This window comes from Dasypus novemcinctus, chromosome 9 (assembly GCF_030445035.2).
Source record: "Dasypus novemcinctus isolate mDasNov1 chromosome 9, mDasNov1.1.hap2, whole genome shotgun sequence".
Lineage (NCBI taxonomy): Eukaryota > Metazoa > Chordata > Mammalia > Cingulata > Dasypodidae > Dasypus > Dasypus novemcinctus.
Window position 1 is genome coordinate 85,864,588 of NC_080681.1, and position 12,476 is coordinate 85,877,063.

General features: G+C 36.2%; 1 protein-coding gene across 1 annotated transcript in view; it reads right to left on the bottom strand.

The window, feature by feature from the left end:
* Nucleotides 1–490: 490 nt before the first annotated feature.
* CMPK1 (cytidine/uridine monophosphate kinase 1) overlaps nt 491–12,476 on the bottom strand; it is a 38,035-nt gene continuing 26,049 nt past the window's right edge. Inside the window, exons 3-6 of the mRNA XM_004447000.3 lie at nt 5,226–5,378; nt 3,891–3,967; nt 3,559–3,655; nt 491–2,617 (exon numbers count right to left, since the gene is read on the bottom strand). Of these exons, the coding sequence (XP_004447057.1) occupies nt 2,576–2,617; nt 3,559–3,655; nt 3,891–3,967; nt 5,226–5,378 (369 nt within the window). The 3' untranslated portion in view covers nt 491–2,575. The remainder of the gene's footprint in view (nt 2,618–3,558; nt 3,656–3,890; nt 3,968–5,225; nt 5,379–12,476) is intronic.

The following is a 12,476-nucleotide window of genomic DNA, read 5'->3' on the forward strand; positions in this document are numbered from 1 at the left end:
GTTTTAGGCAGAAAACTCTGGAAGGCAGAGAATGTATTTCTAGCCCTATGGCTTGTCAATTAATAAGTGTTTGAAGATGAAGGACCCAAGCTCCAGGAAAAAGATGCTGATGTAGTCTGGCAAATACTTTCAGCCACTATTCTCCATGGGCCAAAGGAATGCCAGACAACCGCTTAAATTACACAATAAAGCCACAAGTGGAAAAAAAAATGCACATCTTGAGACACGCTGCCTGTTGCCAATTTCCCCCTCAAAGAGACAAGCAATTGATGCTGTAGGCGTGTAATAAAAAAGGCTATTTATGCCTCAATCCAGATTATTTCTTAAAGGAATAGCATAAAGTCATGCTTTCTACTTAATTCAAGACACACAAACATAATACACACAGCAGAAAATTCTCTTGGATCCTGAACTCTGCTTTTGTCACATGAGAACCCACGTGTTGATCTTCAGTATGCCTGAGAGAAGAGAAATCTGAACAAGCAAATAGTAAAGGCCACAGCATAAAATTTATTGGGATTATTTGCTAAATAATTTATACATGTCCAACATCATTGAATGGAAATAATATCAGTTAATTTAATAAATTAAAAAAACACAAGACTCTAATAGGAGTCATTTAAGAAAGTCAAAAACTTCTTGGCGACTATCTTTAACAAATGGAATGACCAAACTAGTGAAGTAAGATGTATCTTAACCAACTCCAAAATTCAACATTGTCAACATGTTTTCCTACTTAAAAGCAAACAATAAGCAAAGCCTCCTAATTTAGAAATTACTATGTTTCTTGGTTTCTGTTCTCAAGTGCCACAGAAAGATATCTAATGAAAGGAAACAAAGCACTAATCTTAGCAGTCTTCTTAAACCTTTAGGTTGCTTTCTTAATATCAATATAAAATTTTTATCCCATATGACAGATTCCTTTACATATATGAGTAGGAATGCTTTCAAAACCTTAGTTTTTAGGGTCACATTATAGCTGTTTGATTAAATCAGCAATAAAGCCTCTCTATATTGGCTGGACTGAATTACTAAGAATTTATTATAGTCTCTTCCAAGAAACCAAGATAATCTCAATACAAATTTTAGTGACAAATATGAATACTTTGTTTTCTAATGGGAAGTATGTGGAAAAATTTCTTTGACAAGTGAACTTCATAACATTCACAGTAAAAAGTGATTCCATTACAATATAAGAACCATTAAATTGTCCTCACTATTCCCAGCGACTTTAAATATAAAATCTATTATACAAAGACAAAATTCCCTGTCTTATTTAACCCTGTAAACCAAAGAGTATAAATGCTGAAAATGAGATACATTTTTTTTTAGATACATTTTGAGAATCTCATAATAAGAACATTGGACACCACCTTGCATTAGAAGTGAGGAGAAAAAGACAAGAAGAATGTTTTAAGGAAGACCACATTCAAGAGAAAACTCCTTTAGGCTTTATAGTCTTTTTGTGCTGTATCTTTTGATGCTTCAACATGATGCAAAAAATGGAACTCACTGAATAAAAGTAGCCAGGAAGGGATTCAAACATTTATAAGATATATTTATTATTTTTCTGACCAAAGTGCAATGGTTTTTAAATCTTCTTAAACAAATAACTATTTTTAAAAAAGTATTTAAGAAAATAAAACACAAACGAGAAATTTAACCATTAGCATTTTCTTTTCTACTTTATACTAAACCTATATTTATCTAGGGAAAAAAAACAAACTTTGAAATGTAACTAAAATGCTAACTGAATCGTTTTACCAGAAATCTAGCACATGCATTTCAAAGTTCCACTGCTAGGAATTTTATTAAGACCAGTTTAATCATTAATTACACTACATAATAGAGCATAAGAAACATAAGCCATTAGATGTGATCCTTGTCCCCAACCTCAGATTTAAGTCAGAATTAAGCTGATATTCTGCAAGGTTCTGAACCTTAATGTTTCCAACCCAATCCCTGGAAGCAAAGAATATGCCCTGTCACACAACTTTGTACATACAAGTTGTAGTAAAACAAAGCCCCTAGTTTCTTACCTTTCTATAGGAAATACTCAATTATTTGATAAATACTAAAACACTTCTAGAAATCCATTTTATGAGTTTGTTTACCAAACACATTTTCCAAGAACTGACTACACAAAAAGTCGTTTTGAAATTTGGTCCATAAATTCACTATACAGGTTGGAAACTTAAAACCTGTAAGAAAAAGAGAAATTGGGGATCCCTAATCCTAACATGTTGTAATAAAAGGGATATACACACATATTAACAAGTTTTGCTCACAGAAGGCACAGGCTATAAAAGGGATATTCTTTTTAAATAAAAACAAAGAGCTAGCAGACATCCTTCTTTGTTTTGTGAGCACCATAACTAAGATGAAATTGAACCTGAACTCACTGTCTACTCCTGTAACAAAAAGAAATTTAAATTTTTAATTTGTCTTACTACATACTTTCCAGAATTGAGATGAAATTAAGAAAAAATTAAAATTGCCTTAAAAAGGGGTTGGATAGCAGCTATCAAAGCAATAGTCAAGCATGAGTTCAAGGATGCTTTCGGGTTCTTAAGAGTCAGCCTTCTTTGTCAAAAATCTTTACAACTTCATCAAAAACCTAAAAGAAAAAAAGATAATAATTTTAAAAGCAGATATTACTAAAACACTGTATGGCTAAGTTCTTATGAAAGAAAGACAATTTTATATTAATTTTCAAAATGGCCATCATTAAAAAAACACAATTTTTTTAGTTTTATCTGTTTTATTTTAGACTATATCATAAATGATACACATAAAATTATGAACATATTGCATTTAATTTTATTAGTATTTTTAGGACAAAACAAACTTCTTGAAAGCCTATCAATAATCTGATAAAATATAAACTGAGGTGGCTTATCTTGTTAGTTGTGCTTCTAAAATACTAAGTTTCCTCAGGTATTACCTTACCTCCGTAGAAGGTAGCACTGGATAATAAACAAAAGTGACTATGAGATAAAAATGAACAATCCAGACAAAGAAGAGTCAGGGAATCAGGGAAATAGAGACTAGGTGAACCAGGAAACCCAGAATCCTTGCTGGGCATTGAGGGCTGGCAAACATAATTTAGAGATCCCTGATTCATAAAGGAAGAGAGAAGTGATGAGCGTGGAAACTGTACACCTATGAAGCTACCTGCTTCATGACAGAAGAGAGGAAAGCAGCTTGGGGATTTTGAACTAGATGAATTTGCCATTAATGTTACAGACTTTTTAAAAAATGAACACAATCCAAATCACAGTTCTCCAAATGCCAATTTCCAGTGCTTGAGAAAAGTGGTGTAGAATTAATAAACCATCTACTTCTCATGAATTCAAGTCTGAGACTGTAAAACCCATTTTAGACACTAACTGAATAAAAAGGAGAAAAAGCCTAATTTTTCAGTTAGTCTCTTGTGTCTTTAAAAACAAAACAAAAAAACCAAACTAATTTTTAACAGTTTTAACCCTGCCTACCACACAAGAAAGCAATCACATTTCTACTTGACTTCATTTTTTAAGGCTGGCTAGGGATACTCACTTCATCAACAGATTTAGAAGCATCTATTTTCTTGACCTTTCCCATTTCTTTATATAAGTCAATAATTGGCTTTGTTGACTGAAGATAGGTCTGAATTCTGCAAAAGAAGCAAATATTGCAAGGTTCTAGTTATCCATCCTTTTTCTTCTTTCATGTTATAGGATAGCTTAGAGGACAACATTGGATCTGACCCAGTTCACTTATAATTTAGACAAGACCTTTTACATATTAAATATAACATTTCTTTTTTGGGCCAAAATGAGTCAGATGTTTAATCTGTTGCTTAAATTCCACACAGGTCAGAGGTGGTCTGTATAAAAACTGCAAAGTACCTCTTTTCCAAGCTTTCTCTGTTGTCATCAGTCCTACCACTACTCTTTCCCCTTTCAAGGCATCGTTCAATACAAATCTAAAAGAGGAATAAATAAAAAGTTATCACAAGAATAAAAAGATGTGAATTTGCCATTCATTTAACCTGAAAACTAAAGTTTGAAGAGATTACCAAAAAAATCTCTGCAATAAACACAATGGGTCTAATTCATTAATCAACATGCAAGGCCCTTTTAAATTTAAACGTGGTTCAATTTATATAAACTAGGTTAAATAAGTACAGAGCATAATAAGAATTCATTCATGACTCAATTTTTCCTGTGTGTGCTTTTTTTATCTTTTACAAACCGCAATAAAAAGAAGATCTGTATGCATATGGTTCCATCTAGGATATATTATTAATTTATTAGGTATGAATTACATGCCTCAAACTTTATTCCATTTTTGCTGTTGATAATTCCATAAATATCCAAATATTTAAGAGTCAACATATTTGCATTTGAATAAAGCAACCCTTATTAATAGTGAATAAACATTCCTTAGTTACAAAGCTGTGGGAACATTCTAAAGTTAACTCTGAAGAATAAGTGAAAACATATTTTTGGGAATTGGAAGAAGAGAGTTACATTTTAAAACAATGCAAAAGCTGCAGCATGTCTCCCCACCAGAGGCACATTGAACCTAAGAATAGCAAACCTCCTTCAAGGCACTACTTCAAATTCTTATTCTTTCAGGATGTTGGCATTAACTCAATGAAGTTTATATTACAGCAGCTGTCAACAGAGTGAGGTATTTTAATGAAATGATTCCAAAAAACTTATTTAGTTATTCATAGGTAATTCTGGGTATATTATAAATGTCAAAAAGAAAAAGAGGACTTTCCTGCTTTTCTTTAGATCATTTCACTCTTAGACAACAAATCAGGACATCCTATATATTTCTTTAAAATAGAACTTTTCAATCTTCCCCAAAATGTGTTTCCCTTCCAGTAAACAATAACCTAAGATAAGACATTGTATGAAAGTGTACATACTTAGGACATAGTTCAGCTTCATTAGCTAACATCATTGCACATGTCAATTTTTCTTTTAAAAAAATAACCAGCTCTTCTGATTCTAAAAATAAAGTAAATTTTAGGTCCACAAGACTGATGAAGCCAAACAGTTTTTTAATACTGCAACAGTAAGACAGTGCTGTTCTGTCCATCCAACCTACCCATTTTAGAAATACTACTAACATAAAATGTAAATCTAAATTTAAAAATCACTTTGTTTTTCTCTAATAGTTGACTATCAGTTACTAAAAAACCCAACTTGGCAGACGAAGATTTCCATTACCTCATTATTACAGTCAAAAAACAGAACAAAAGCTACATCTGCCTTCCCATCCATGGTCTTGTTCCAACCTTGAAGGTTGTCTTGATTTCTTGGAAACCCGTCAATCAAGAATTTATTCTTCTGGGCATTGGAAGCCATTGTCTGATCCATCTCCTAATGGGAAAAAATGGGATTTTGGTTCAATACTATATACAAAATACAAAAAGCATGGTGGATACATGGGTGTTTCAGTTTTGTTTAAACCGTAAGTAAAGAATGGAGGTTGCATAAAAAGACTAGAAAGAAATAAGTCAATATATTAATGTGGTTACCTCAAGCTGGGAAAGTTGTGGGTATGTGCTTCCCTTATTTTTAGTTTTATATATATATATATGTAGTTATATATGTGTGTGCATGTATATATGTGTATGGGTGCGTATGGCTTTTCCTGTAGTTTTCAAATTTTCTATAGTAAGCATACATTACTTTCACAGTTATTAATAAATGGCAATAAGAAAAAAATAAGCAGTAACCAATATCTTTGCTCCAGTCACCTGAGAGCCTTTCTTGCCTTCCCTTTTCTCCTCCCAAGTCATTTTGGCATAGTAGAAAGTATGGTGCATCCATAGGTACCCAATCCTGCTATAATTCAATAAAAGAAAGCTTTGGACAAATAAATTCTTTTTTTTTTTAACTTAAGCTAATTAAACCTAAATGCTACTGCTACTCCAAAATACATGTAGCAAAAGAAACTATACTTTCAGATAGATAGCAAGAGCAACACATTTCACATTCCTCTGCCAAAGCCTGAATTTCTTAGGTAGAATATGAGAATATGTGAATGAGAGAGACAGATCTCTAATTGCCAAGTTCTTGCCACTGCCAATCACCATGGCATAAGCACAGAAGCATGGCTTTGACAAGGCCTACAAGAACCTCTATTTCGAAGCAGACAGAGGTTTATTTCCTCAATGCTAAGACTACTTCCCAGTTCCTCAAGAAAACAATGACTATCAAGGATCCTGATTCCTTTATCTGAAGGTATGGCGTTATCCCAGCTTCCTTTCAAATATTCACAAAGCTTACTCCGAAAGCTTTTAGGCCCCTGTTATAGCATTTCTACTACAACTAGGGTGGTGGAAAATATCTGAAGAAGGCATATCAGTGTTGTACTCATTCAATATACATTTATTCAAGGCCTACTATCAAGAAACATGAAAAGCTCAGAGATGTATTCACCAAATGCAATGAATGTCTCATGACGATGGAGGAGATTATTGCTATGGGGGGAGGAATGGGGTGAGGGGGGTGGAGGGTATATGGGGACCTCATGTTTTCTGAATGTAATAAAAAATTTAAAAAAAACAAACAACCAATACACAAAAACCAGGTCAAGTGCACACAATACATTTAAAGTGGAAGACACCAGAGTCTCTAAAGCAGTAATATTTTGACAATGCTCTTTAATCCCGAGTTCAAAAAGTTTAAAAACAATGCAAGTTCTTGGTGGTAGGGTGAGATGTTACATGTTTGTTTGATGTTATATATGTTTGGTTTGTAAGTTCACAACTATTATACACTTATTGTTTATGTATGTTTATGTAGGAGTGAAATATTTCAATAAATTTTTAAAAATGCTTAAAAATAAAAAAAATAAAAAATAATGATAAAAAAAAGAAACATGAAAAGCAAGGACAGCTCTTGTTCCTGAGGGGCTCATAGTCTAGTGGGTGATAAATACATGTAAGCAGATATGCTAAGTTCTAAGATGAGGAAGACAAAGGATGCTATGATAAAACAAAGAAGAAAGTACAACTGCCTGGAAAATAGCCAGAGAAAGCTTTACTAAAGAGATGGCAGTGAAACTGGATCTTGAGTAATGAAATGGCAGGCAGACAGGGATCAATAGTGGAAACTGGATGTCTAAAGGTTCAGAAAAGAGAAAATATGACAGCTTTGATAAATCTAAAGTAAGCTGGCACAGCTGAATCTTAGGATATGTGTAGAGAGTGGTAGGAGATACGACTGCAAAGTAAAAGGCAAGATGAAGAATCTTTTATGACACACTAAGGATTTAAGCTTATTCTGGAAGTAATAAGACATCTCTGAAAGCGTTAAGGAATAGAAGGACATGTTATATTGTTTTTAGGGAAAAAATCACTCTGGCTGCACCATAAAGGATGAATAAGAGGACAAGGCTGGATTAAAGGCAAAAAGACTAATTAGTAGGCTTTAATGATAGTTCAGGTAAGAAAAAAAGAGGATCTGAACTAAGATGATAGTGGTAGAGAAAGGATACTAGATAGAAGAGGATTAAGAGAAGGTTAATTGGAAGGATCTGCTCACTGAATGGATTTGGGAAAGGGAGGAAGAAATGGAAAACAAAGGATGGCTCCCAGATTTCTGACTTGCATAGCTGGGTAGATGGTAGAACCATTAGGCTGGACAGGAAATAAAGGAAGATCACATTTTGGACAATACATTCAACCTCTAATATGTTTTGAATTTGAGATACTAGGTGAGATGTTCAGATAGATACCTAATAGCTAGTTAGAAATATAGATGTGGAGTTCAGAACAAAGACTTGTGCTAGAGCTATAGATTTAAGCATCATTAGCATGGTGAAAGCCTTGCATAGTTAAAGCCACTCAGCAGAAAGTTACAAACAAAGTTGAAGAGAACGAAGGGTGAATCCCTGAGAAGAATGTTTCAGGAAACTTGCAGAAAAGGAAAAACTATTAAAGGAGACTTAGAAAGAGCAACCACTGAAGTTGGAGGAGAGTAGAGAGAAATAGTGTCACAAGAAAACAAAGGAGGAATGAGTTTCAAAAAGAAAGTGATTAGAGTTAATTGCTACAAAAAAATGACTAAAAATATCCTGTAGATTTGCTAGAGAAGATCACTGGTAACATCAATAAGAACAGTTTCAACGGAGAAGGAAATAGAACCTGACTGCAAAAGGTTGAGGGGTAAATAGAAAGTGAAAAGTTAAAAATAAAAAAATAGTAGATTACAGAGAGGTAATAAAATGGCGGCAGAGAAAGGAGCTCCTAGAGTCATCTCTTGCTACAGGGCAGTTAGTAATCACCCAGAGATATCTACAGCACCTGTTTGGGGGCTCCAGGAGTCCAAAAAAGTATCCTGCAACATTCTAGAAAGATTGGAAGCAGGAGACTGCCCATCCTAAGAAAAGATTCATAAATAGAGCACTCCATGACCTGGAGGCCAGTGTCCATCTTCCACTGGTGGCACAAGCTGCCTTGGGAACTACTCCACAACTGGAATTGGAAGCTCCACTTTCCAAAAACGGAGGAGGAAGAGATGGTTGGGAACTAACTTCAGCTACTGATTAGTAAATTCTGTGGGCTAAAGAATAATCCTAAGAACAGCTAAAGTTTGAAACTGTGTAAGTCAGAAAGAGGCTGCTAGCCACAATTTTAACTCTGCCCCTGGCACCAGGGGAAGCAGGGTAGACTGAAAATTACAGTGCTGGTCGTGACCAGTTTCTTTCCATTCAGGTCAGATTCCAGCTCTAGCATAAGCCTCAGTCCCACCATGGAGGGAAGCTGGGGGCACCTGTGCCAGCCTTTCCAGGAAAATACAGGCCATGCTGCAAAGGCTGGTGATCATTCGACTCTGGCAATGCAAGCTGCCTCAGGTGTTATTCTGTTGCTGGAGCTGGAAACTCCATTTCCCAAAAACAGGGGAGGAAGAGATGGTTGGCCACTGACTTCAGCTAATGATTAGTCAATTTGGCTGGCTAGTATAATCCCAAGAACAGCTAAAGTCTGAACCTGTCCAAGTAGGAAAGAGGCTGGTAGCCACAATTTGGTTCCACCCCCGGCATGAGGGGAAGCCAGGCTGGCTGAAGATCACAATGCCTGTCGGACCAGTTTCTTTCACCCAGATTGGCCTGCAGCCCTAGCTTAGGCTCCAGCCCACCTCTAGCAGGGAGGAAGCTGGTGAGCCCTGCACCAGCCTCTCTGGGTAACTGTAGGTACATTTGGCTGGAATAAACTGAATAGTCAGAAATCTACTGAGGCAACTGCAGTCATTCTGGACTTGCATGGCAGAGACTGCTGCCCACACCTGCAGCTCCATCTCCGCCCCAGGTAGGGGAGAAAGGCACGTGAAGCGTCATCAATCTCTCTGGGCAACTACAGTGTAGGCCTGCAGGGTTTGGATTATTCCACACAGCTGTGGCTCTGTCCATACCCCTGGCAAAGTTGGGAGACATTTCATTGGTCCCTGGGGCAATGAGGGAAGCTTGAGCCTCCACAGCTTGCAGCACCAACTACATCCTTGGCCCCTACTACACAACCAGCAAGAGAGAAGGGCAAGAAAGTCCTAAATTAAAGAGAGAAACTTCACCTAGAATAAATACATCTAGTAAGCCAGATGCCAAGACGCTAACAAAAAAACCACAATCCACACCAAGAAACAGGAAGCTATGGCCCAGTTAAAGGAACAAGATAAGCCTCAAGATGACATAAAGAAATTGAGACAACTAATCATAGATGTTCAAACAAATCTCCTTAATAAATTCAATGAGATGGCTAAAGAGATTAAGAATATTATGAAGACATTGCATGAGCACAAAGAAGAATTTGAAAGCATACATAGAAAAATAGCAGATCTTATGGGAATGAAAGATGCAATAAATGAACTTAAAAATACACTGGAATCACACAATAGCAGATTTGAGGAGGCAGAAGAAAAGATGGGTGACTTGAAAAAATGGCCTCTGAAAGCAAACATACAAAAGAACAAATGAAGAAAAGAATGGAAAAAATTGAACAAGATCTCAGGGAACTAAATGACAGCAAGAGACATGCACACATATGTGTCATGGGTGTCCCAGAAGGAAAAGAGAAGGGAAAAGGGGAAGAAGGAATATTTGAAGAAATAATGGTAGAAAATTTTCCAACCCTTTTGAAGGACATAGATACCTGTCTTCAAGAAGCACAATATACTCCCATCTGAATAAATCCAAATAGACCAACTCCAAGATACATACTAATCAGAATGCCAAATGCCAAAGGCAAAGAGAGAATTCTGAGAGCAGCAAGAGAAAAGCAATGCATAACATATAAGGGATACCCAATAAGATTAAGTGCCAATTTCTCATCAGAAACCATGGAGGGAAGAAGATAGTGATACTGCAAGAGAAAATCTTAGCCAAGAATCTTATACCCAACAAGATTGTCTTTCAAAAATGAGGGCAAGTTTAGAATATTCACAGATAAACAGAAAGTGAGAGAGTTTGTAACTAAGAGACCAGCTTTGCAGGAAATAGTAAAGGGTGTGCTACTCTGAAAAGAAAAGACAGGAGAGAGGCTTAGAAGAAAGTCAAGAAATGATTATATCAGTAAATCAGTAACAGTAATTGAAAGTGTCAAAAGAGTGGTGAAAATAAAATATGACAGATAAAACCTAAATATTTAGGAATAAACTTATCCAATGATGTAAAGCACTTATATTCAGAAAACTACAACTCATTGTTAAATGAATAAATAAAGACCTAAATAATTGGGAAAATGTTCCATGCTCACGGATTGGAAGACTAAATATTATTAAGATGTCAATTCTGGGAAGCGGATTTGGCTCAATGGATAGAGTGTCTGCCTACCACATGGGAGGTCCACGGTACAAACCCAGGGCATCCTGACCCATGTAATGAACTGGCCCACGTGCAGTGCTGATGCGCGCAAGGAGTGCTGTGCCACACAGGGGTGTCCCCCGTGTAGGGGAGCCCCACACGCAAAGAGCGCGCCCCATAAGGGATGCCGCCCAGCGCAAAGAAAGTGCAGCCTGCCCAGGAATGGCACTGCACACACACAGAGAGCTGATGCATCAAGATGATGCAACAAAAAGAGGCACAGATTCCTGGTGCCGCTGACAAGAATATAAGTGGACACAGAAGAACACACAGCGAATGGGCACAGAGAGCAGACAACTGGGTGTGGGGAGGGAGGGGAAAGGGAAAGAAAGAAATAAAAAATAAATCTTCAAAAAATATATGTCAATTCTACTCAAATTGGTATATAGATTCAAAGCAATCCTGATAAAAATTCCACCAGCATTAAAAAATAAATAAATGGAAAACACAATTATCAAATTTCTTTGGAAGGGTAAGGGATCCTGAATAGCCAGAAACATCTTAAAAAGGAAAAGCGAAGTTGGAGGACTCACACTTCTGGACTTTAAATCATATTACCTAGCTACAGTGGTAAAAACAACATGGTACTTGTATACAGAAAGACACATAGACCAATGGAACTGAACTGATAGTTCAGAAACAGACTCACACATCTATGGTCAAGAGATTTTTCACAAGCTTGTCAAACCCACCCAACTTCGGCAGAACAACCCATTCAACAAATGGTGCTGAGAGAACAGGATATCCATAGCCAAAAGAAGGAAAAAGGACCCCTATCTCACACCTTATATAAAAATTAACTCAAAATGGATATAAAAAACTAAATATAAAAGCAAGAACCATAAAGCTTCTAGAAGAAATTGTAGGAAAGTATCTTCAAGACCTAGTGGTAGGTGGTGGATTCTTAAAGGAGATAAGAGGACTGAGATGGACTGCCGATGCTAATGTATATAGAAGTTTTAATTAACTTTACTGTGAAAGTGTGGAATGTATAGAGTTGATGGTAACACATTATAGGGAGTAACAGTTTGTTTATGAATGGGAATATGGCTGAAAGGGGTAATCTAGGGATGTAAATGCCAACTGAAAGACAGCTAGAGAATAATCTAGGGACTAACACAGTAAACCCAGAGGTGGTTAAGAATTGCGGTAGATGGTACAGGTGCAATAGCATCCTTTGTGAGCTAGAGAAGATGTACATCACTATTGCAGGGGGGGTGTGAAACTGGAGAAGCATGGGAAAAATAAAAGTGGAGTGACCTATGGACTGTGGTTAATAGTAATAACATAATATTCATGCATCTATGTCAAAGATGGACTATGTTGATAATGGGGGAGTATGGAAAAAGTGTACCAAATGTACACTATGGACCTGGTAATAGTCTGATGATATTATCTTAAAATCTGTAACAAATGCTCTACCACGGTGTGTTGTGTTGATAGAGAGGTATTGTAGGGGTATTCTGCACATGTGCATGATTGTTTTGTAAGTTTACAACTTCTATCATAAAAATATATTTAAAATATAATAGGGTGGTATAGCAGTTTGGTATGGTTATGAATTCCAAAAATAGGTATTGGATTATGTTTGTAATCTGATCTGTACCTGGGCC